General features: G+C 39.8%; 1 protein-coding gene across 1 annotated transcript in view; it reads right to left on the minus strand.

Moving 5' to 3' along the window:
• Positions 1–11,491, minus strand: part of Tnfrsf11b (TNF receptor superfamily member 11b) — a 27,651-nt gene extending 16,160 nt beyond the window's left edge. The window contains exon 1 of the mRNA XM_015486398.2: positions 11,186–11,491. Coding sequence (XP_015341884.1) covers positions 11,186–11,215 — 30 coding nt within the window. The 5' untranslated portion in view covers positions 11,216–11,491. The remainder of the gene's footprint in view (positions 1–11,185) is intronic.
• Positions 11,492–27,089: the final 15,598 nt, after the last annotated feature.

Below are 27,089 nucleotides of genomic sequence, written 5' to 3' on the forward strand. Positions count from 1 at the left end.
AGGGGAGGGGAGGGGAGGAGAGGGGAGGGGAGGGGAGAGGAGAGGAGAGGAGAGGAAAGCATTTGTCTCCCTATTCCTTAAATGCTTAGCATGAGGTTGCATACATAGAAAGTATTCAATATAAACAGATTAACTGTATTTAACTCAACAGCTATATTAAAAACCTACTATGTGTAATTAGGATCATTGGGGATCATACAGATGCAGATAAATATCTGAGATGTAAAGGACGCATTTGCAAGGGCAAGAGCAAAGTCTGCAATTTCCTCATTTAAAATGATAGGCATGACAGAATCAGCCTAAAGGAAGCTATTTTTTAAAGCATCTTTCATTTTTCATGGCATTTTGCATGGACTGTTCCATTTCTATGTGGCTGCAATATTAAAGGTGGCTGTGGAAGAAAGGCAGTTCATTTGAGAGGTTTATCTAGCACTGCCAGCTCCCCACCCGAAGGTCTACTCGTGCTTAATAACGTTCACAATAGCCAGCTGTTTGGCTGAGGATTGTCTCTAGGTAAAAAAAAAATAAGAGCAAGTGAATTAAATCTGTTCATCTCTACAGGACTTATTTGCTGCCAACAGCTTTCCTAGGCAAACGGGGACAAGAAACACAAATAATTATGATTTATTAGATGAATCACTGGGCCCAATTCTACACTGTTTTGCTTCCCATGGGGATGGAGAACTGTCTCCAGGTAAAATTCAACTTTGAGTGTAATTTTTGTTCCCTTCAGAAGTTTCCTGCAGTTGTCTGAAGGCTTTAAAATTAATTAGCAGTAACTTGTTTGGGGTGGGAATCCATCAGAATTGTCAGAATGGATTTGCTTATGACGCTTTTGCTGCTTCAGAGAATTTTTATAGACAATTAACATTTGATAGATTAATGATTAAAGGCAAAAAAAAAAAAAAAAAACCCTAAGAAGAAAGAACTTGTAATACAGGTAAACATGATGTAGATAAACAGAAATCTTACATAATTTGACTCCCTGGATCTTAACATTTCTTTTCTTTGGCTTCTGTTTATTACTAGATTTGAGACATGACATCAGACCTGGACACCATGATGTCCTGTGCCTTTATCTCCTTCAGGTCCCTTCACAAGCACAAGGCAGCAATACTTCCTCAAGATTCCCCAGACAGTTTCTATCCCCTGGGGCTCACCACTGGCAATACATTTTAGTATGCTGGTACCTCTGAATGTGTTTTGAAGTTCCATTTTATTTCTTTAGTGTTTCTCTTTTTTTAATATTTATTTTATTTTATTTTTTTAGTTGTAGATGGACACAATACTCTATTTCGTTATGTGGTGCTGAGATTGAACCCAGTGCCTCACACATGCAAGGCAGGCGTTCTACCGCTGAGCCCCAGCCCCAACCCCAAGTGCATCTCTTTAAAAAAGATAACTTTAGTCCACCACACCTTTTGATTGCTAATGAAACCTGTTAAAGTCCAATCAACATATGGCTAAGGGTGAGAGAAGTAAGGAAAGCCATGAAGGCAATGACATGGAATAGAAACCAGGAGTAAAAATGGAATCAAGCCACTTATGAATTAAACACGTGACTATTTCCTCTGTGTCTGCCATGTGGGAAATATCCAATTGTTGTCCTGGATAATTTGGTGAACGACAGTAAGTGAGTCTACTATGATCTTGTTAGACAGCAGACTCTGGACTAAGCCCACTCTTCACATCCTTTTATCTTCCATCCCTCCACCTATCTCTACGAGGATGTGGCTAGCCCCACTTCATAGAGGAAGAAACTGAGTCGCAGAGAAGTTGGGTGAGTCAAAGGTCACAGAAGAAGCACATAGTCAAGGTGGGATTCAAATCAACTGACTTTTCTCTGTGGGGATCTTCAGTCTTATGAAAGATACAGACAGGTACATGATCCACTGTAACACAGAATTCAGAGTGATCTATCATTTGTCTATCTTCTTTTATCCTATCTTTATCAGTCTGTCTGTCCATCCACCCTTCCTGATGAACAATAATTCTTTCTTCTCCTGTTCCGTGAAGCAGTAGTTCACACATCCTGTCTGCAGGTGGTCCTGTGGGGCTGGGCAAGCAGCTCTCAGTAGTGTGCTCCCATGAGTTGGCTCTTCCTCCTTTCCTACCTTACTCATCATAGGCTCACTCTTGCTTCTCCAGGGTTGCACTCTCCCATAAGCTACTAAAGCTTTTGGCCTCATGCCATGTTACCTAGGGAGTCTGGGTGCAGACTCATATCCTGTAAGGAAACCAAGACATTTAGTTGTCAAAGAAAAAAAAAAGTATGGTGGCTCCCTAGAGCTGAAGGAATTGAAAAAGAGATTAAAACACACTGGAATCACTTTGTCTGAGGAGTTGGCCCTCATGAACCCCATGCAGAGAACTAGGAGTTGAAGGTACCCAGAGACATGGCTCTGATTTATGAGTAGTTTTCTCTGGTCTTAGCTACTAGACATTAGCATACTCTATGACGAAGTAGGAAAGAACATGTCATCTCAGTAATCTTAGGGGAAAGTTGCCTAACTTCTCTATTTCCTTATCTGCAAAACAGAGATACTAATCTCTGCACCAAGGATTTTTATAAAAATTAAGTGAAAAATTACCTGTGATATCCAAATCCGATGTCTATTATCAACATGGTTAATATCTTTCTATTTTGTGGTCTCCTCCTTATGGCTGGTCTTACTTGGGTAGAAGTTGTAGATGAAGATGAGTCAACATTTACAAAGAAATGCTCAGAAACCATGAAGAAATAAAATATGACTTCTGTTTGTAAGGGTAAAAGAAATTGAAGTTAAAGTGTAAAAGACCGGGCATTGTAAAGTTTCTAAGCTGCAAGGCCTGAGTTAAAATGTAAAGGACCAGGTATTGTTAAGTTCCTATGCTACACGCAAAACCTGAAGTTCCTGTAGCTGTTAAGACAATACTCGAACTGCCCAGTAAATATTCCCCCTGACCGCCTGGCTGTTTAATAACTTAGGGCCTTGTGCGATCTTGCACGTAGGCATCGCAGGGCCTAAACCAATCAGTTTGAATGTGTATCCCGCTTTAGAACTGACCTATCACTCCTGCCCAACCTGTTCCCGCCAATGAATGAACTAATCATGTTTAGGAATTGTTGTTTGATTTTCCCGCGGTGTATGATGATTTGTTAAAGGAGACTGTGATGTATGTAAAGTCCCCGCCCTCCCCAAAAGTGTACTTAAGCATTGCACAACCCCTGCTCTGGGCTCTGGGCTGCTCTCCCTTCTTGAGTGAGCACGGAGCCCCAGCGCGCTGGATTGGATCCTCAATAAACCCCACTTGCTTTTGCATGAGCCGGTCTCTTGGTGGTCTCTTCCTCCGACGTTCGCTGGACCCTTACAATATGATTTCTGTTTGGTCACCCTTACATAATAGATATTTGATTTAGTCTCCTACTAAGTACCTGTTGGGCTTCCTCATTTGCAGCCCAGATAAGCCTGTATGTAATTTCAGTTGCCTAAAATTTTGAAATTTTAGCAATAAAAGAAAGAAGAGTTTCTTTTTCAAGAATTTTCTAGTACTGGTTTTGATGAAAAAGGAATTTTAACTGGTAATCTAGAATTATGGATTTAGGTCATTTGTGATTTTTAAATTGTCTTTGTAATTAATGCCCCTCAATGAGCAGACAGAGCTGGGGTTTTGCTTGAATCAGTCATATCTGGTTAGGTTTTATGTTGTTCTAATAAACAACATTGAAATATCTGTGGCTTAAAAACAACAATAAAGGTTTATTTCTCACTCATGATACTGTCTCTGCTGATGGCGTTAAGCAAAGTCCCCTGTCCAGGACCTAGGGCCACCAATATCTGAAAAATTGCCAGTTTGCTTTGGAAAAAGAAAAGAACAACAAAACAAAACAAAACAAAGAAAAACCCCAACCCTTGGAGGGCATAGATGGGTAATTAAGTGTTCTAATTTGGAAATGACATATCTTTTTTAAGTTGCAAGTTTGGCCAGAACTATCCATATCCTCCCTCACTGCATCTTCATAGGGAGAAGACTGGGAATTACAGTCCTGCCAAGTTTCTGGAAGGAAGAAGAATTGAGAACAATTGGCAGAAAATAATATCACACCATCCCCTCCAAAACATCACTCAATACTTTCTAGTTCACACTTATTCAGCCCAACCTACTTGATTTTTTTCTTTCTTTTTACTGGACAGTAAAAGAGGAGGCAAGGAACAGAATGTGGGTAGCAGAGGTCCTCTGTCTATCAGCCTGGTGTATTATTCAAATGTAGTTTTTAATGGTCTTGCCAAGCTACCTATTATCATGCTTATTATGCCTGAAGGTTTGACATTTATTCCAAAGAGCAGTGTGCAATTGTCAAGTACTTCTTTGTGAATACAAATTCAAAGAAAATTCTGCTCAATGAGTCTAAGGAGACTGCTAGTGACCATAATTATACCTCTTCAGTAAGTCCTGAAGGAATGTCTTAGACCTGACTTTTCACTAAATGAAATATGAAAAAAAAAAAATACCCATATTTACAAATTCTATGCACACCTGCTAAAGACAGGAAGAGCTTGTTTCACAATGAGAAAATAGTTTTTTGGCTTAAAAGAACAATTTGTGATCCTAAAATATGTAAGTCATGCTACCTAAAAGTAGGTAATATTTCAAAAGCCGATTCCTCTTGTGATCTCATTGACCTCCACAGAATTTCCTATACATGAACTAATGGGGCAGAAGAAATTTTGACAAAATAGATTATTTTCAAAACATTTCTATAGAGTAATGTTTTTATACAAAAAATGGTATTTATTTGCATGATTGTGGTGGGAAATAGTAATAACCAATCTTTTATTTTTCAATTCAGATGTAAAATATTTACATCTAAAGTATACCTTTCATATATGACCTGTTACATCACCTCTATGTTGGAAGACGCAGAGAAGTGGAGTCACTGATTGCCCCTCAAAGTCTAAGGCAGGACTAAGAAATTCAAATCTTTGTCTCTCCTCTGCTCTTGCTGTTGCAGAGTATTGTCACAATGTTTACAACTGAACTCCTAAGTTACACTTTGTTGTTTCTGGTGGTGATGATGCAAAGTGATGGTGAGAGGAATCATAATGAATAGGGTCCTGAATGCATATTTTTAAGGAAAAAAATGTACAGTTTTTTAAATAAGAAAGTAATAAAAAGTTTTTGCTTCTCATCAATAAAACACATGGCCAAGAGCAAGACCAAGAACAAGGCCAAAGCCAAGGCCAAGAATAAAACCAGGATAAGATAAGTCCAAAACATTTCTGGGCAGATGGATACATTAATTAGATGGTAGTAATCACTTTACAATGTTTAGCAAACCCTTTATATTATATACTTTAAATATATACAGTTTTTATAAAAATACAAATTTAAAACAAGATGATTCAAGGAGATTAAGAGTATTTTCATGGTAAGGCTATAAAATTCTAAGGAATTGCATTTTTTGAAAAACTTATAAGAAAGTGATAAATCAAGGCCATGAATAACTCATCACTATTTTAGAAGGACTTCATTTCTCTAGCGTCTTATATCCATTTATGATATGGCTAGTTCAGGTGCTTCCGAGAAATTGGAGTTAAAAACCTACCCAAGCACCTGGGAAATTATGTCACCTTGTAGCTGGAAGAAACCATTTTGGTATGTCTGTAAAGTGTTCTGGCTGTGAAACATTAATTTAGAGAGGCCAGGTAAGTGTGAGAGTGGGTACCACACAGCTTCTCACCTATCATGTTGCAACACTATTCTTACTTATCCCTTACAACTGTCTAAAAAAATTCTTTTTTTAGACTTTCTATGCTAGTTACCCCAAAATATTCTGTGGTACTGAGTTCCAAAAACTAATTACATGTCACATAAAAATACTGTCCTTGTATCTATTTCAAGTTGGCCGTACCTCACTCATTCTTCTTGCATAGATAGTTTACAGATGTTGCTAGGATTTCCTATTCACTAGTTCCTGCTATTGTGGGTTGCTAAGTTTTATTTTGATTTTTGTTTTCTTTTCTAAACATGGCTGCTAGTGCTGTTCTTATTTGCATTTTGTTTACCAGACTATCGATATCAGAAATGTGGTCTGGGAACAGCTCTACCCTCTCCTTTTTTTGCCATGAAAGGTCATTTTTCTCTATGACTCTCTAGGACAGTGACCCAATTTTTTTATTTCCAGTTCAAGTTTCTCCTATGGCCTAAAATTTCTTTATTCTAAATACTTAGTTGGAAGCTCTATTGGATTATTTTACAAACACAGAACATTTCTCAAATCTGAAATGAATACTTAATGGCCAACATTAATACCATGAACCCCATAATCACCGAAGATGGCACACAATCCAACCAGATGGGAAAGTAAGAAAGCTAGTTCAGTTGAGCTTATGTTGCACTTTTGAGGACCAATATATGAATGTGGCTTATTTTTGTTGCTTGCTTAAGTGCGAGCTTTCACACAGTATTGACATGCACCTTTTCTTTTTTTCTTTCTTTTTTAGTAGTGCTGAAGATCAAATCCAGGGCCTCATGCATGCTATCTAAAAGCTCTACCACTGAGTTACATCCAAGCTCCTGATATAAATCTTCATAATAGAAATGCACAAAAGAATATTTAAGGGGTTGGGGTTGTGGCTCAGCAGTAGAGCACTTGCCTCGCACGTGTGAGGCACTGGGTTTCATCCTCAGCAACACAAAAAAGTAAATAAACAAAATAAAGGTATTTTGAAAAAAAAATATTTGAAATATTGGTCAGCTAGAAAGAGTTTTATATTAGTATGAGATCAAAGCCAATATTAGATTGTTGTTTACTGGGAATAAGCTAAATTCTGTTGGAACATTCATGGAAACTGACAGTGGATTAACCAATACTTTAGAAAATCTCACCATAGCTCCTTTGTGTCAGGCACTATGGAGACCACAGGGCTGTTATGAGTAAGATAAAAATCTTTGCATGTAAAGAGCTCATATTTGGTTGACCTCAGAGAAGTTCTGGGAATATGAACATGAAGGGCGTCCCTAAGGGCACTATGACTGCTGCTGGTGTCCTGAACAATCCCATGTACCACATGCATACAAATGTCCTATTGACAACTGACATACATAATCTAAGTGAAAAACCTACTTGAGCCTAGATCGGCGCTCCATTTTATCTATACACAGAGTAGTTTTTACATAATTATTCTACATATGGTACTTTCCAGGAATTTGTCTACATAAAATTTGAGAGATGATGGAACTTTGTGATGTTTAAAACTCTAACAAGATTTGTCCACCATTTTAGAAAAAATCACAGCACCAAAGCCAACCCTGGTCACACTGTTGAGCCACAGTATGACACACAAGCCCAGCCTCCCTTCGTTGCGGTGTATCTGGTGGCAATTCCACATAAAGATGACAGCAGATCATAACTTCTTTATGACTTCTAGAGAAGCTATTTTATTATAAATTACTTTTCTTTCATTACTCTTTTATAGTATAGTTATGCCAGGATATTGATTTTATAACAATTATATGTGGAAGCAAAATATATGTACTCTGAATTTCATTTCAGGAGACAAGGAGGTTGTTACAAAAGATTTATTATACAAGCGCAGGGAAGGAGTCTGATATAATTGAGAACTACTGCCCTGCAGGGTAAAGCAGACAAACACACTGATAATTTTGTCATCTTTGCTCCATCACAGTGACCTATGGGGCAGCCAGGCGTCATCAGGCAAGACCTTGAAAAATGCATACATAAATTTTTGTAAGATTACTCTTTCTCCTCAGTCTACTCCTCAGTTCTTTTTAATTTTGCTAGTTATTCATTTTTGATTACAAAAAAAAAGAGAGTGCAGGCTAAAGAGAATGCTATTGGTTAATAAGATGCTCAAGAAAAGAATGCTTTTCACAGAAAACTCTCCTGCAAAGGGAGCACAGTCAGGGAGCTGAGGGTTCTTGAGAGAAAAACCCAGGAGGTGAGTTAGTGGATGGAAGAGCAAGAACCTTGGAGGGTGTTCACTGTCCTTTTGGTGAACGTTGCCAGAGTTCTCCCTCTAGAACAAACTGGATAAAACATTTGACACAGAATGTTTTCTTTCTCCACCAATGATATCTGACAGCTGAGATTTTAGCCTAAAAAGTAAAATGAACAACCAGATTGAAATTAGGAACTGCCTGAAGGTTGCTAGGTGACCGAGGCCAGGAAGGTTGCAGTAGAGGGGGATCAGCACTGTTTGGAGTGGAGTATGTCAGATTCTCCTAGAAACTGCACAGTACTCATTTTCTTAAAAAAAAAAAAATGGCTAGGCAAATACACATACTCAGCCACTGGAAGAAGGGGAGGGAAACCAAAATAAACACAAACAAAAAGTCAAAAGCCCCAAAGGGCTTTATTCTAAAGTTAGATGGTCAGACCATCTTTATCCTTTAGGATAAAGGAAGATGGCCTGAAGAAAAATCATCTCTACACCTCCCACCCCTCCATCCAAACTTCTAGTGTCCTTGGATTAATTCTGAGCTTAGCTTTAAATTCAGTGGGTGGTTCTGGCAGTACATGGTAGGAAGTTCCAGCCACCAGTTAAAACACAGGCCTAGACCAGTGTGTTCCTAGGACACCAAGTAATTCACGGGCAACCATAAAAGAAATACCATCGTGTTATTACTATCTCATCCTTCAGAGCAAGTCTCTCCCAACTACACTCAAGCATTCAAGGAAAGCCCAGGATGATACCCCCTCCTTCCTTTCACTGCTTGCCAAACTGAAATGTCCTCTGCTCTCACAAAAAGAATCTAGAATTCTGCTTTAACATAGAATTTTGCTTCTTCTACGTGCTGGGTTCAGGATGCCCTGACTTCATCTCCAACAGTGAAAATGTCCTACCCCTCCTTCCAGGTGATTCTCCCTCCTCTGAGTATCACCTGCATTATTTTTTTTCTTTTTGTTTTACATATTCACTTGGTTCTAGATCATCTTATATTTAGCTGTGAACATAAAGTTAGAAGTTACTGTTAATATGGAGCAGGAACTCTGTGTGTTTTTTTGAATGTATGCATATCATTTTAACCCGTTTATATCTGCCTTCTCCACTAGGCGCTGAGTTCTATGGGGGCAGCAGGGTGTCCATCCTGGTTTTCAATCTGTCCTGACCCGCTGGTGGCATGTTGCTACAAGACCAAGTAGCTATATTGCTTCTGATTCCTAGAATTGCCTCTCTGTGTTTTCTTATAAAAGGGGATTCAGACTCTGTATGTGTAAATACAAAGTGTCCACTTCTAATTATTCATGAATTAAGACAATCTCAGACACTAAAGAAAGGCAAAGTGAAATCCTTCCTATTTGAAGTATTTGCTGTGTTCAAAACACAAATTTTGTCTTCAGATAATGCTGTAGCACCTAAAATTGTGTTACCTGCATACATCTCTATCTCCCTATATAGACTACATACAAATATTTCTGCTTGCTATTAAGAACATGTAGTTTAGAAGAAATCTCCAAATTTAGAAGTTATTAACAATCTGTTTATTGTTAATAAATTCTATGACACAATAAAAAGGGTTAGAGAGAATAAAAATGCTCCCTCATTTACAGAAGGGTTATATATCCTATCCAGAACCTGGAATGATTAGTTGTGTATCCATACAATGGAACACTATACAGTGATGAAAATGGACAAACTACTGTACTCCCAACACTTATGATGAACTTCACTACAGAACTTTGAGTGAAAGGAGCCAAATGCAAAAACCACACAAAGATTTTTTTAAATATAAAGTTCAAGAATAAGCACAATATACATATGTTGTTCCATTCAGAATATTGATTCTTGTGGCCACGAACATAGCAGTGACAGGGATGGGGACAGGAAACTTTTCAGGTAGTATTGGTAATGTAGTTCTTGATCTGTGTGTCAGCTCACAACTGCTCAATTTGAAAATTTCATTAGCACTTAACAACTTGTACAATTTTTTTGTTATATATTTATAAAGCTTCATTTTCTAAAAAGTTCTCCAGGGTATCTGTATTAGCATACATATATAATTTATATATAATATATATGTATATATATTATATGTATAGATGATATATATAATTGACATACATGAATTCCTGTCCAACTTTTCTTGGATGACTTTGTTATATGTACTTATTTGGGCCTGTCTAGCACAGGAACTAAGTGGAACACTACCTAGACTTCCATTCACACTTTGTGGGTTAGAGGCTGAAGTTTAAACATTTACTCTAACACATCCAAAACACAAACGTGGCTTATATACGAATTTTCCTACCCTTGCATGAATGTCTGATTAGTAAATTAATATATTCAACACTCTTACTGACATAAAGGAAATAGCTATTTGGTTATAAAATAACCTACATACAGATCTTAACAATGATCCATCAAAAACCCAACCTAAAATAAATTACAGAGAATCCTTTATTTTCCAAACAGCATTTAACATCGTTCTTAGCCTTATTTAGTAGTGCTGAACTTCAATTACTTAAATGTATTCTTGCATACACTTAATAACATTTTACCACATTATATTGAAGTTGAGAACTGGAATAATCTTTTTTAACAATAAAGGTATTAAAATATTAAATGTCACAGTGAATGGTGTGTGTGTGTGTGTGTGTGTTTGGAGAGAGAGAGAGAGAGAGAGAGAGAGAGAGAGAGAATATCTTTTCCCTGTTGCTAATGATTCCGAATTGACCACAACTCTTATAAAAGTGAGCCTAATGATGTATAGTGTTATGTTATGTTCATGGCATCCAAATTGTGTTCTATGTAATAGTTTTTAAAACCGTTGGTAGAGAGCTTGCCTCACATTCACAAGGTCCTGGGTTCAATCCCCAGCACTACAACAAACAAACAAAAAATACTCTCAGGAGCCACAGCATTGCTAAATGATAAAAAGACCAAGATAATTAAGCAAAAATATAATGAACAACATGAGAGCAGAGATGAAGAAAATAAATCAAATGGATCTCTGGTCTCCTTTCCCCATTAAGGAACTTTGCAGGGTGAAGAGGAGCCCCAGGGGAAGCACGAAATAGCTAGAAAGAGGTTTCCTGTTCCAACCTGACCCCAGATCCCTCCTGGGAGAGAAAGTTAAGCTGGGTCCCCATCAGTGGGCTGGGAGGTCCGGAGACCAGGTGGCAGGTAGCCGCCCCAGGCGTCCAGGCCCGGCGCCCGCTTCCCCTGGCCCAGGGACTCACCACGAGCGCGCAGCACAGCAACTTGTTCATTGTGGTCCCCGGGAAACCTCAGGCGCTGGGAGGCGGCGGCGGCGGTGGCAGCGGCTGGGCCAGCAACGCTAGGTGCTTCTCCGCAGCCACTGCGTTGGTGACGTTTTATATAACGTTCCAGCAACAGGAAGTATCTCTGGCTTTGATCAGTCATTTCTTTGTCCTGGACCAAACTTTGCACCTTCCCTTTTTAGGAACCTTGGGCGGGAGCCGGCGGTGGGGAGTGGGGGGAGGGGTGCGGGGCCGCGGAAAGCTCCAGGGTTAACGCTTTCAGAGCCGGGTGGAAAGAATCCCCCTGAGAGGTGGGGCAGGGGTGGGGGAGGGCGGGGATGTCTGGTCTCTGCAGAGGGGGTGGGGGTGGGGGTGGGGGAGAAAGCAAAGCCACCAGGCTGCGGAACAAGGCGGCAGCTGTCTCCGCGGCTGGCCCTGAGGTTTCCCAGCCTCTTCCCGCCAGCGGCCGGCCTCCTGGCAGCCAGGACCAGCGGTGGGAGGGTTGGGCACACGCTGGGTAGCCGCTGTGCTGGTGGCTCCTCCACCCAGAGCGTCCAACTAAGCCAAGATCCGGACACAGCTGGAGTGTCCCAGACTTTGTCCCCTCTGGGAGAGCTGTGAGTTTCCGCTTTGCCCGGTTGTCTGACCCCTTTTCTGCCAGGTTCAGAGAGCTGGGATAACAAGGCCTCTCATTTATGCGTTCCTGGGAGCCCTGTTTGGGAAGTTTGCAACAATTAATCTTCAAGGTTGCATCGAACCTAAGAAGAAGGAACTTCCATAAGTGATGTCCAAGTCTAAAGCCCGTGCTTGCCACCGTTCACTTCTTGTTGTCTGGGCTATTCAGAGCCAGAAAGAATCAGAAGAATGAATTTTACTGCCTAACTCAGGGACAACCTTGCAACCTACTATTTACATCATCCTTAAAGTGCTGTTGGTACCTTAGTATACCATACATTGAACCTCCAGATCCATTCTTCAGGGTCATTCCACTGCCCCAGACTTTAAATAGAAGTTTGGTGCTTTTCATAAAGGGATCTTGTCTTCCTCATCAATCTCACCAGCTGCTTGTCTGGAACCAATCACTTCCTTTGTCTGGAAGTAAGACTTGATCACCACCAACACCACCACCACTACTACTACTAGTAATAATAATAATAATAATAATAATAATAATAATTCCTCCTCCTCTTCTTCTCTTCCTCTCCCTCACCTTCCTCCTTCTCCTTCTCCTCCTCCTTTTTCATTTTTTATGGTACTGGGGATGAAACCCAGGGGTACTTTACCACTGAGCTACATATCCAGCACCCCCACACACACACACCTCTTTTGAGACAGGGTCTCACTAAATTGTCCAGGCTGGCCTTAAACTTGTGATCCTCCTACCTCAGCCTCCCTAATAACTAGGATTTACAGGTGTACACTACCACACACACAGCTTGACTTGATCATTTTTCAACTGAATTTCCATGCCAGTATCCTGTGTGCAGTTCAGGGATCACAGCTTTCAGGTTGTGACACAAACTCTGTTTATACATGACTGAAAAAGTTCCTGCAGAACTGACTTCCCCATTAGGGCCAAGGGTTCCGTGATATGTCACTTGAGAAAGGCACATTCTACTTTTCACCAAAGTTCAGGAAGAGGAAAGTGAGAAATCAGGAAAGAGGTCTGTTGGAGGGCAAGTTTGTCAACAAGGATCAGAATGCCCACCCCTTCAAATGGATACCATTCCACCACCAGCTCATCCATAGACTAAGCAGAAAATTCTTGGAAAAAAAATGAACTTCAGGAAAAATGAATTTCCACTCTGATTTCTGGGACAGAGGGAGTCACATTCAACTTTGTCTCTCTGAAGGTGGCACATACCAACATGCTAGCTTGTTAAGTGAATTATTGATAATGTAGGTCAACTAATTAGTAAGTGGAGGACTCCCTAGGAGCCCCTTATATTTTGAACTTCAGTTTTGACAGTTACAACCTAACCTACTACACTTAGACTTACATGAAACTCAGGTGCTAATCATAAAGGCCTACATAAATGGCAGTGCTATTGTTTCTGTTAGAGTAATATTTGTCTAGGATATTATTTGAAGTCACTTTTTTTCTCGAAGCAATAACACAATACCAATATGTGAGATTTAGGCCTTGGAGAAAACTGATCAAAGATTAAGTCTTTTTCTTAAACCTGGAAAACGTTCATGCCTCTCTAAGCCTCGGTTTCTTTCTTCATAGGGCTAAAAAACCAAAACCCAAACCCAAACGAAACAAACTAACAAACAAACAAAATCTGGTATTGCAGAAAAAGCAAATAGAAACATTTTTAAAAGCATTACAAGATCATAATCACTGTCATGAGCATTAAATAAAACGATGCATTGAAACTAACTTAGCACAGTGCCCGTAGGAAATATTTACTGAATTCTAGCTGTGATTATTCTAGGGAAATAACTAATACTGGTCTTTAGATTCAGACACGTAGTTTTGAGCTCTAGCCCCACGTCTTCCTAGCTCTGTGACCTCAGCAATTGCCTAACTTTGTTGTTTCCTTTTGATTTCTCTATCTGGGTAAAAACAATAATAATCACATCTACCCATATTATTAAGGGATTTATGAGGATTACATTAGATAAAACATGTAAAACACTAAAAATAATATCTAGCACCTAGTGTTAGTTATTATTTTTAGCATTTTTCTCATATGAGGTTCTTGAGATACTTACATGAGCACAAGATGAATCAAAGCCCCTGAGAGCAGGAACCCTGCATTTTCCTATGGTATTCCCTGAAGATTTTAGCTCAGCTTTAGCTCTTTTCAACTTCAATAAATAATGGAGTGATATTGGTGGCTTGTAGGGGCCCTGGGAGGACTGATAATTAGCTGAAATCTTGAGACAGATTGGTATACCATTTATCTAGAATCACAAAATAGACTCAGTATTGACTAAGTATCTCAGAACCTGACTATAGGCTGTTCATTAATCACTCCCTGGAAGGAAACTGACAGAGACCATGAGTTATTGGTCATTTAATTTATTATACTCCTGGACCAATCTGGCCAATCCCCCGGGATATTCCCAAGTGATCCACTATTGTGGGTAGCAGGCTCCCAACACTGAAGCTAGAGTTCATCTCAAGATTTAATTGGAAAGACCCTGTGATTCCTGACTGCACCCAATGAGGGGTATTTGAATAGGAACTTGGCAGTTCCTATTCTTCTTCCTGTGACAGAGAGATCCCTTGTAGGCACAGGCCTTTGTGATATTAAGCAGGGTTCCACAAATTTAACCTTTTTTTTTTCTGGGCACCAAGAATGTGTGAGACTAGCTTTCTAGAAGAGACCTCACCTGATACCCCTTATCTTCTCTTCCCTAAACTTCTCTGAATCAAGTTCTTCACTTAAAACATTCTCATTGCTGGTATTTCTGATTGTCCTTGAAAACACACTGTCATCTCCCCCAATCCCCTACTCCGCCCACTCCCAGCTCTAAGATAAATGGTACCTGAATACTGGGAGCTCCCATGGGGAATGTAGTCCATCTCTTCTGCACAGCAGTTCAGCACCTGGTACAGAAGGTCATTCGTTATCATCAGCATCATGGGAAGGGCTGTAGCTCAGACAGCAATTGATTTAGATGATTTGGGAGACGAGGCTTGCTCTGAGGTGACAAGGACTCTGAGGTGACTGATCAAGTGTCTAAAACATCTTGTGCTTCTGTTCTTCACCTGAAAAAAAATGAAAAGAAAAGAAATACTCATTCTGAGGTTATGCATACAAAAGGATATCAACTTGAAGAGCAAAACTAAATTCCTTGTTATTTCACTGTTATCAAAAGAAGCTTTATTCTGATCTCCTAGAAGGAACAGAGGGAAAGAAAGAAAGTATTGTGCAAATAAGTCAATGATCTGATTTTATTAATGTTTGCCAGTTTCTTCATTGACAAATTTAACTGAATTAACCTTCTAAACATTAATATTCTGACTGTAAAGGTATTGTAGACTATGTTCAGGGTTGCATGTGTACTTGTTTTATAAAAATCATAGCTAAAAAGGCAAGGCTGTCCAGCAAAGGCATTTTTCTGGTGAAGGGAGTCACCAGTTGCTTAAGGATCTGATTGAAAATGTTGAGCCACTGTCAGCAGGCACTAGTTAGGGCTCCCTACTCAATGGTAAATACTGTGTGACTCATTCAGTAAAGTGACACTCTCTTTCAAAATTAGCCTTTATCAGACAATCCCATAAATATAACCAAATTATGTGTTCATTCATGATTTTATGGTTTGGATGTAAGGTGTCCCCCAAAAGCTCATTTGTGAAATGAATTGGGTTATGAGAGGTTTAACCCAATCAGCGAATTATTCCCCCATGGGCTTAATTGAGTGGTAACTGAAGGTGGATAGGGTGTGGCTGGAGGAGGTGGGTCATTGGGAGTCTCTCTCTGCTTTCTGATCATCATCATGTAGGCCACTTCCCTCCATTTCCGCCATAATGTTCTGCCTCACCTCCAGCCCGGGGAATGGAGCTGACCTTTTATGGACTGAGACCTCTGAAACCATGAGCCCTCCAAATAAACCTTTCCTCTTCTAAAGTTGTTCTTGTCAGGTCTTTTAGTCACAGTAGCAAAAAATATAACTAAAACACATGGAAAGAAAAGAAGTTGCCATAGGAAACCCTGAATCTGTGGATTGAATATCTAACCTCTGAAAAATGAGCGTGTTAACAATTAGTGAGATGCAGAGAAGGAATGGAACAGTTAGATCTTTTGTTTAGCAGGCCCCAAGATGGGAGGAAGCAAGCTGTGATTTTAAAGAATTAGGAGAGGGCTGGTGTGTCTGGTGCATGGAGAGCAAGGCAGTGAATGGGATGGGAAAGGCTGGGGAGCTGAGTGTTTAGGATGCGAAGTGTAATGGAGTCCAATCTTTCTCCAAAGAACCATATAAAGCCCTAGAGTCTCCTTGTTCTTTATTAGTTTAATTTATTTTTGTTATTTAGGGTGAAAAACTTGATAACATTAGACATTGAAACTCTTCTGGTCAAATCATACCTGTGAGTGCAAAGTGATCAGTAATTTTTGGTATATTTTATTCATTTATTTTTAAGTATGGGAGGGTATCTTAGTCAGTTTGGGTTGCTATAACAAAACACCACAAACTAGGTGGCTTAAAAACAACAGAAATGTATTTGTCAGGTTCTAGAAGCTGGAAGTCTGAGACAGGGAGCAACCCTGGTTGGAGTCTGATGAAAGCCTCATTCCGGGATGTACAATTCTGACTTCTATTTGTGTGCTCACATGACAGAAAGAGAGTTATTCAGCTCTCTGTGTCTCTTTTGTAAGGGCACTAATTCCACTGATGAGGGCTCCATCCTCATAACCTAGTAACCTCCAAAGACCCCTCTTCCTAATGCCATCATATTGAGGTTTAGGAATTTAACATGAATTTTTGTGAGGATATAACATTCAATCCATTGCAATGTGATGTGACCATTATAACTGACGTGGGGTGTAATTCTCTGAACCTCACCCTGCTGACCTCTGAAGGTCATTGATCCAAACATACAGGAGGAAGCCAAGTTTATGATACCTCTGGACATAGAAGTTGGAAATAAGGAATAAAAATTTCAGTAAACCATTACAGAGGGTCTGTTTCGATCAGCTGGAGGAAGAGGCATAATCCCTTGATGATAAAAATCACTACAGTCACTTCAACTGGAGTTTCTTGAAACTCAGATAACCATCTGGTACCTAGACAGTCCCAAGAAGTTGGTTCCTTAATTAAATAAAGGTGCATATCCCAAATAAGCAATTGCCCAAAGGCTTCTGAGCAAACAAATGTTTATATCCACAGAATGGTAAGAACACTGGATGCTTACTCAGGTTCTTCCTCAAAAATTCCAGATGGAATTTAGTCATCTCTAGTATTAATTCAAAAATTCTCATCATCCCCCAATATTCATACAATTAGTCAGCACCTAACATGGTAAAGATATTATGGATGGGAATTCCTAGAAGTATTCTCTTAATAGTCAGTCAGTGCTTCTATTTGGGAAAGTTCCCTCCTTTAACTAAAACAAAGCTTTAGAAACAGAGGTTTTGTAGCCTTCAGAGAAATGAGCCTACAAGAAGGAGTCACCTTCTAAACTAAGATTTTGACTGCAAAAGTTGAGCCTAAAGGAATATCTTTATATGAAAACATTCTAAAGGAATATCTTTATGCTAAAGAGAGGAGCAAAACTATTTAATGCACAGGGAAGGGAAACTTCACTTCAGATGAAGGAGTGAAAATAATCAAGTAAGCCTAAAGGTGAACTCTAGGTTCAGTCTAGGTAGCACTCTTGGGCAAGGTCAGTGAGGTGAAGTCCAACACAGAAGTCAGTGTGGTGTGAGTGGCTAAAAAGGGCTACTTTAGCTGGCTTCTTAGGAACTAGCTCCCTTAATAAGGAAGCAATTTTTAATTTGTTCTTTTTAGATACATATGATAGTAAAGTGTATTTTGATGTATTATACATACATGGATTGTAGCTTATTTTAATTAGGATCCCAGTCTTGTGGTTGTACACGATGGGTAGTTACACTGGTTGTGTATTCCTAAATGAACATAGGAATGTTATGTCCAATTCCTTCTACTGTCTTCCCTCTTCCTATCCCTCCTCTCCTCCCTTCCTTCCATTTTGACCAGACGATGGAGATGAGGGAAGAGCACGTGAGATTGCCTACGTGAGAAATGTCAGGAGGCAATGGGAGAAAGAGGGAGAGTTAAACCGTAGTGGTCAGAGAGCTGGTCAGGGCCAGTCTGTGGAGAGTCTTCAGGGCCAGGGCAAGAATTTGTCACCACAGTCTACAGAGTCTGAAGCCACTGGGATGCCTTGAATGTGAATGATATGATATGACTCATATACCAAAGGATACTTCTGGGAGATGGAAACGTGGCCAGAGTAAAGCAGGAGACCACTGAGTTATCACCAGGACAAGCGTCATTGCACCTTCAGGTCCTGAGAGGCGAAAGAGGAGTCAGCTCCAGCACAGTTTGGTTAAGTCACTCTGAGCCTCTGAGAGTCTCTAGCTTCGGAGTTTTCTAGCTATAAAATGGACATTCTAGTTACCTAATGTGGCTATGCATGCCTCCTAAGGATTCTAGGAGAATCAGATAAAGTATGTGAAGGACTTTATAAGTTATGAAGAGCTATGTAAATTGCCATCACTACTAGTTAAAGATATGTCCCTGGGGCTTCTTTTTTGTTAGCATTCAACATGAACAGAAAGGCACAAGACAATTGAATAGTAGAAAAGGCAGGTAATGTGCTATGTATTTCAGGAGAAAACACTAGAAATATTTTAATACAACAAAATCTATTTAAGGAGACAGACAAATCTTACCCTAATTTGACTATTATGCGACGTATGCATGTATTGAAACATTACATGGTACCCCATAAATATGTACAATTTTTATATGTCAAATTTAAAAAAATACCACATAAAACAATAAGTAGAGATACAATAAGAAACATTTCTTCTAAGTGCAAATATAAACCTTTTATATTTCTTGAAGTTTCTATATATTTTTTTCTAAATATTTGGTATTTAATGTCCTCTAAATAATGATAACAGTTTTGAGTGATTACAATTTATAAAATACCACACTCAGTATTTTGCATTCCTTCTTTACTAAAAAGAGGACTCAGGCTTAGAGAGGTTAAGTCTCAGAGAGGTTAAGTAACATGCATAATGTCAACAGTTAGTGGAAAGATTTGAACCTAGGTGGTCTAATTTCAGCATTTATCTCTTCACTAGCTCTGCTGCTGGTCTAAATTTGAGGGTTTTTAAAAGCTAGAAGTCAGTCTGATCACACAGAGCTATAGGTATTTGGTGTATCTTCAGAGCAGTGGGGAATTACAAGAAGATAAAGGTTAGCTTCTCTTCTTAGACCAAAATCTGCCACAGATGCACATACCTATCAGTAAGCAGTCCCCAAGTAGTGACACAGTGTGAACTAGAATCTTTTTTTTTAATTTTTTTTTAATATTTATTTTTTGGCAGACACAACATCTTTGTTTGTATGTGGTGCTGAGGATAGAACCTGGGCCGCACGCATGCCTGGCGAGGGCACTACCGCCTGAGCCACATCCCCAGCCCTGAACTAGAATCTTGATAAAGTCTCAGCTTTCTTGGGTTCTGGGAGCTCTGAACTTAATTTGCATAAAAGGTCAGGCTGAATCAAGGGTGCAACTGACCAGTGGCAGAATGAACTCCAGTGCTCCCATCAAACAAGTATCTCTAGAACTAGAGGTAGAGTACAGACAGTTCAAGAATCAAACCTAGGACATCAAGCCTGAAAACAAAGGGTGAAGACCCGACATTTCTACAAGGCATAGAGGTTGTTAGAGTGCTTTAAACTAGTGTTTCTCCACCTCTTTGGTACTGCTATTATTTTTCCACAGGAGAAGTTTTAAGTTTAATTTAATGAGATAAGTGCAAAGGAATGCATTTTTATCAGGTTAGAATTAGCAGGCCACCAAACCCTAGTAGAAGGTCAGACTTTTTTTTTTTTTTTTTCCGTAGTGGGCACTCAACCCTTGAACCACATCCCCAGCCCTATTTTGTATTTTATTTAGAGACAAAACTTTGTGCTTCGCTTTGGCTGAGGCTGGCTTTGAACTCACAATCCTCTTCTCTCAGCCTCTGGAGCCGCTGGGATTACAGGTGTGCACCATTAGGCCTGGCTCAGACTTTTTAAAAATACCTTTCCAACCTCTAAGAACCAAGTTTTGCCCATTTGTAGACAACATTGCCCTCAGTCATTGAGAATGCATGTTTTAAGCTAACCCAGCACCTTGAATACCCATAATTTCACCAATGAGAACAAAATTACCACCATTATGCTGAGTAACAAAGCTTTAGTTGTTTCAGGGTTGAAACACTGGCATGTAGACCTTATGATAAAATGACTTTGGGAATCCTGGTTAAGTCAACTGTCTACTTTTAGGGAAGAGCTCAACCTAACTAAGGTGTCCACAAGATCACAATGCCCATGCTAAAGTAGTTTAAAATGAGTTATAGACATAATAATAGGGATCATGAACAAGTGAGTAGGTTGAGATTTGTGTGTAGGGAATAGCCCAGATTCGATTCTGGGAAGGAGAGACAGGATGGGGCTTGGCTCTGCAGGAGTATTAACAATACATAAAGACCAGCAGCCCAACTTTGTGTAGCTAACGCTCCTCCTTGGGCACATGAAATGGCCTTTGAAGGTTCATTTTTCTGTAAGCACCATAAGGCATTGGTTGAGAGGAATATGAAATCAGTAGATCTTGAAAAGAGTCAAGGTCACCTTTGGCTTCTGGTGGGAAGGACAGTATCTATGCTTTGGTTTCTTCTAAAGACATGCCAGTCCTGCTAGAAGGAGTTCCAGTAAAGGCAAAGGTACACTTGAACTTCTAAACCAGACCAGGTGGGAGTGTTTTGCACTGTGGAACTGAAGACCAGATCTACAGAGGATGTCTTAGCAGTTGGACTCCAGTCCGTATGTGGCAGGAATGTTTTCTTGGCAGGAGAAAACCTCATGGCTGGAACTTTGGGTCTTTTGCCCAGAAAAATGGTACATAGGCTCACACAGATGTCTCATTCAATTTCAGAAGGTTCATGGCCTATGGATTCAGTGGGGGAAATGATTTGGAGTATGATGAAACATTTGCTGCTCATTTTTTAAAAGTGATGTTTGTACCTTGGTTAATAATAATATTGTTGTATCATCACTTGTCATATTTCAATATTTATCCTCTGGAGTTCTTGTCCAGGATACTGATCCTGAATTTTCGATGTTACATAAAGGAAGGTTGTTTTCTTCTCTCCAGTGCATCCTTGTACCGAGCACTTCTATAAATGGGCTCGCCCTTTGAAATTGTGTACTCTCAGGACAGCTCGGATCTTTGGCGGCTGAGTCTGCTTGGCAGGTGTGGGACGTGTAATTGAGTCATTCCAGAATCTCAAAGAGATATTTGTTAGAGGGAGCAGCAAACAGTGACTGATTCAGGAGCTCTCTGGGTTCCAAACAACCTGGTACTTACCACAGTTTACATTTGAAGGAAGCTCTACCCCTTCTTTAGTGGCTGTTAGATATAAGGGAGATGAAAGGGAGAGAAAAGCAGAAGTGCCAACAGCAGGCACAGTAGGAAGTGCAAAGAGGGGACTTTTGGTGGCCTTTTCTTTTCTTTTTCTTTTTTTAACCGACAGAAGATAAGGCTTGGATAGCATAGGAAGAAGATCTGGCAGTTTATTAGCAAGTATGGTCAAGTCATTTGAGGCCTTTATAAACTAAAAACAATAGGATGGGGTGGTTAAGAGCTCAAGTTCAAGCTAAATTGCTGGCGTTTGGATTCTTGCTCTCTTGCACATTAGTTGTGTCCTTTCATTTCTCTGTGCCTCAGTTTCACCATCCACACACTGGAGATGCTAGCAACAGTCTAATAATAATATCCATGTTTAATTTTTTTTTCTCTGTGCAGTACTGGAAATTGAATCCAGGGCCTGGTACATACAATGCTAGCAGTGAACTATATCTCCAGCTCTTCTTATTTTTTTGAAACAGGGTCTCACTAACTTGCTAGGATTGGCCTTGAGCTTGCCATCCTCCTGTCACAGCCTGTAATCCCAAGCAGCTGGGATCACAGGCATGTATCACCATGCCTGGTTTAGGATTTGTCTGAGTATTTGATGAGAAAATATATGCAAGCTTCTTAAAACAATGTCTGGCAAGCCGTAGCTCTCCACAAACATTAGCTCCTATCTGCAATCAAATTCATTGCTAAATTACCTTAGAGTGATTGAACTTTGTGCTGTGTCAACGTGGCCGTCAAGGTCATTGCACAGGAAGATTTTATAATTTTACAGAATGTTCATGCTACAGTTAGTACTTATTTGATAGTATGAGCTAGATGTCCAAAGCACAAAATCTCCCAATGACCCTGGCAGTCAAGTGAGCTAGAACATAAGTATCTCAAGTACCTGCAATATTCCATGCCAGACACTGTGGGACATACTGATATTGATGTACATAAGCACATGGATGTGTCTTCCTTCTCGCCTGTCTGATCTCTTAATCCAAGCTTGTCCTATCCTGTTACGTGCTTTTCAAAAAGTTTGAGAAATGTAGTGGTGAAGAGGGTTAGAAGGCATAATTATAAATATTTTGTTTAAAGTTTTAGGAGTTTAGGGGTCAGGATGGAATGCATTGAAGTTGGATGAAGATTGTGTCTGCAAATTCTTCTTGAAAAAGGAGTTTTGAGAAACTAGCAGGGCTTTGACAAACAGATATGAGAAGGAGAAACAAGATTTCTTTCAGACAGGAGAAGCAAGGATACTGAAGGCCCTGTAGTAGACAGAAGAGGTGGGTATTGTTAGTGGTGATAGAAGAACAAAATGCTGCAGATTCTGTGGTTCCAACAGAGAGAAGATGTGCAAAGCTGAGAGAGGACCTAGTCACTAGAGCTAAAGCTACAGAGAGAGAAGGGGTTAAGGGAACATGTGGATGAATCTGAATGCTAAATGCTGGATTGTTCTCTAGGAGGCAGAGGCTCAAAATGTTTTCAAGCACAGTCAGACCTAAGCTTAAAGCACCATTTATAAATGACTATTCTTTTTAAAGTATTTTTTTCATACTTCATCTTGTCCTGCTAGCAATGCTGTGCATTGCATAGGGAGCCAGAATGTGCCTCATTTACCTAGTTATGCCCATTGCTCTTAAAGCAAGAAGAGGAAGAAAGTGTCCTGTTCATGTCCTAGAAAGAATGAGGATGAAGGGGAACAGACCATATGGATGACTTGTGGACAAGAGCTTATTCCACCCTGCTGTGCCATTTGTTTGGAAACAAACTTTGCTTGTCTTTGAGACTGTGTCAAATGTTTTAATAAGAAGCAATGTCCTTATTCATAAGCTATATCTATGTTGACATCATATATTTAAATATATACTATCAATTTATAATATAAGCCACAAGGCAAAATCTAACATTTGCATAGTCCTTTCAAATTTACACAAAATTATTTGGTCATTTAATCATTTGATCTTCCAAGTAAACTGACAGGTAGGTTAAAAATATGATTAATATTTCTGGTATAGAAATGAGGAAATAAAGACTGATGGAGGACCAGTCCCAAGTGATATGTTTAAAAAGAAAGGGACCCAAGATTAAAGCAAAAGCTTGGACTCCAGATTCTTTCAAAACTTCTGTGGTCCATCATATTTTGATAGGTGGTTCTGTTTAAATCCATTGCAACTATTATCCATCATGTGCAAGTAAGCTATCAATGATTTATAGGATAAAGGGTATTTTGATTGTGATTAGGATCTTTATTTGCTTGTGACTGATGGATTTGAAGTCCATGGATGGGTGCCAAGATGGAAAACTACAAGTTGTTTGATTCAGGAGCTAGCCCTCTGCATGGTACAGAAAGTGGTCAGCAGCACGGAGGGACTCTGCCATGCTACTTGGCTGTGACCTGTTGCACTTCGTTGATTTCCTGGCTGCCCCCTGCTCCTCTCCTCTTCTTTTTTTCACTCCCAGGACAGAGGCCCAGGGGAAGTCTGACCCTGGAGCCCTACCTTTTCTGATGGGTTACCCATCTGCGTCAAAGTGGTGTTGGCTTTGGCTCCTGGGTAGCTGGACCTGAGACCATCCTTGAGCAGTCATTCTTTCTTTCTTTCTTTCTTTCTTTTTCTTAAAGAGAGAGAGAGAGGAAGAGAGAGAGAGAGAAAATTTTAAAAAATATTTATTTATTTATTTTTTTAGTTCTTGGCGGACATAACATCTTTGTTTGTATGTGGTGCTGAGGATGGAACCTGGGCCGCACGCGTGCCAAGCGAACGCGCTACCGCTTGAGCCACATCCCCAGCCCTCATTATTTCTTTCTAATAGTTTTTTGACCTTTGAAGCCAGGAGGTTTTTATTGCTTAGAGAGACCTCAAGATTTCAATGGGAATTTGGTTCTGGATATTTTTTAATACTCTACTCAGTTCCTAAGAAATGAAAAGTCACTTTTGGAGAAGTGCTTTGCAAGTTGGCACGTCAGCTAGTGGGCCTACGTAGGCTCTCCAAGGATTATTAGTCTAAATAAGGCCAGGAAACCTGTCATGGCCCACCTCTTGCATTACCTAAAAGCCCACATGGTCTTTGGCACAGCAGTGGTGAATATCAATTCTGGCACCCATGCAAAAATGCAGAAGATCATTTGCAGTGTCTTTAGAACCTTGTAAGGTAACATTTGACTGTGGTCTGCTAGGGCGCATACCCAGGTCCCACTGAGAGGAGTCACTATCTGTGGTGATGTGACAAGGAAGCCCAGGATGAGTGCTGACTTTAACATTCCATCAGAGGTTCCTGGGTATTCCAGGGAACAAATTAACTTCTCCTCTGAAGCTCTGGCCAGTCAGTGCTCAAATGAAGTTTTGGTGAGTGAATGGATGGAGGCCTCATAATTTGGTCACAAAGGCTATAATGAAAATATCCCTTTTACCTGCAAGATCCTTTATCCAACAAATTAGATTTCAAACATTTTTATTGAGGCATAATTGGTACACAAAGAATTGCAAATATCTGATGTGCAGTTTGAGGAGTTTGGCCATATACACACCTGTGATACTGTCCCTTGGTAAAAGGTAATAGATATACAACATCTCCCAAGGGACCTGTGTCTCCTTAATATTGTTCTTGTAGTATGAACACTGGATATGTGATCTACCCTCTTAACAAATTCTCTTTTTAATTTTAAGTACTACGCTGTACAGATCTCTAGAACTTATTCATCTAGTCTGAAACTTTATACCAGTTGAATAGCTCCATACTTCCCTACCTTTCAGTCCTCAGAAAGCACTCCTGTATTCTCTGCTCATGTGAGTTTGACTATTATAGATGCCTCATATAAGTGGAATCAGCAGTATTTATTCTTCTGTAACTAGCTCACCCAAATTCATTCTTTCACCCAGTCAACAAATATTACAAGAACCTTCTAACTGCCAAGTATTGGCTATAAATATGTCAGGGTTCATATGCTCACGGGATTAATTATCTAGTGAGGAGATGGATTAGTTACAAGTGGAAACAGAAGGTACAAAAGAGAACACAGAGTGCTATTGGGGTTCACGAAGGGGGTAGAAGCCCAGGCCTGGTAGCACAGAGCCCAGGGTCCAAAAAACAAGCAGGAAAGCCACTGCCGTTCAGTGAGGAGTCACTGAATAAAATGATGAAGTGAATTAAAACAACCATTTATAGCATATCATTAAGTTCAGGGTCTTTTGTACACATTGCCCATTTTCTAATTAGGAAACAAAGATTCAAACACTTGTTCGAGTCCCCAGAACAAAGGACAGCCAGAGCTGGAGTCAGGATATATCTGCCACTAAAGCTACTTCATACCCTGTGAATACAAGTTGGTTCTTGACCAATATGTCTATTCTTTATGACTACCCACTTCTACCCACACCTAATTCCAACTGAACTTATTCATTGGCTCAAGGAATTATCTCTTGACACATCCTGTCTACCTTTATATTTCACTTTACCACTTGTCATCATTTAACATCCGATATACTGTATTTCAACAACTTTAAGGAGTACTTTTATTCACATTTTTACATCTCTTAAAGTTAGGATGCATGAAAATACCAGCAGCATGGCAGAATTCATTATGCCCTCTCCATCGTTTGTACACAAAAATAGCACTGCATCTTTGGAACACTGGCTTTTGTGATTCCTGAAATACGTACCATTTTACTTACACTCTATTGTTTATTTTCTCTCTTTCCCTAGTAGAATATAAGTTCTGAGAGGGCATGGATTTTTTTCTGCCCTTTTCTTTTTTGTATCCACCATCACTTGGAAAGTTGTTGACCAAATGAAGGACAAATAGATACTGAGCACCTATTATGTGTTGCAAGCTGAATGAATTGCTGGATATAGAGTGAGAAATATCACAGACATGGTTCCTGCCCTCCTGGAGGGGATGCAAATAAAACAGACATGCAAATAAATTAATGCATGAACAAATACGAGATTTTGTGGGCAGCTGGGAGGACTGAAAATATTGAAAGTGCTGTGGAGCAAATAAATGGGGCTGGAGTGTTTTCCAAATTTAGATTGGCAAGTCAGGGAGGACCTCTCTAAGGAAATGCATCCCAAGCTGATACCAGAAGGGAGAAGGCAGTGAATCCTAGAATCTGACTATCAACCCCCCTTGCACATATAATAGCCAAAAATCATTATCCTAGTCCAAACCACACTCTTTGCAGCTGTATACAGCACTTGTATCTGCATGTGCTGATCCTTTCTGGTAGAACAGTAGGCCTGATGGTCATTCTGACTTTTCCCTATTTTACAGGGAGGAAGTTACTCCAGTCTTCAGTATCTTTACCTTCCCATTAGGAAGTAATATTAGAGAATCTCTTAAGGCATCATTGAGCTTTAACATTTAAATGCAATAATAAGGCTGGACATGGTGGCACATGACTGTAATCTCAGTGGCTTGGGAGGCTGAGGAAGGGAGATCATGATTTCAAAGGCAGCCTCAGCAACGGTGAGGCACTAAGCCACTCAGTGAGACCCTGTTACTAAATAAAATATAAAATAGGACTTGGGATGTAGCTCAGTAGTTGAGGGCACATGAGTTCAATCTCCCGTACCTAAATAAATAAATACAATAATAATTAGTCCATTTTAACAGTTGAAGAGCTACTATGTCCTAAGCTGCTAAATTTTCTGCAGGGCACAGAAGAAATTAAGATGAAAGAAAAGTAGGATACAATCCATTTATTTGAATGCTTATGATATTGAGAAGAAGACTTATAGTTTGATGACTTCAGTATAATGCAACCTAGAATCCTCCTTGCCTCTAAATCT

Source organism: Marmota marmota, unplaced genomic scaffold (assembly GCF_001458135.2).
Source record: "Marmota marmota marmota unplaced genomic scaffold, marMar, whole genome shotgun sequence".
In the NCBI taxonomy this organism is placed as follows: Eukaryota; Metazoa; Chordata; class Mammalia; order Rodentia; family Sciuridae; genus Marmota; species Marmota marmota.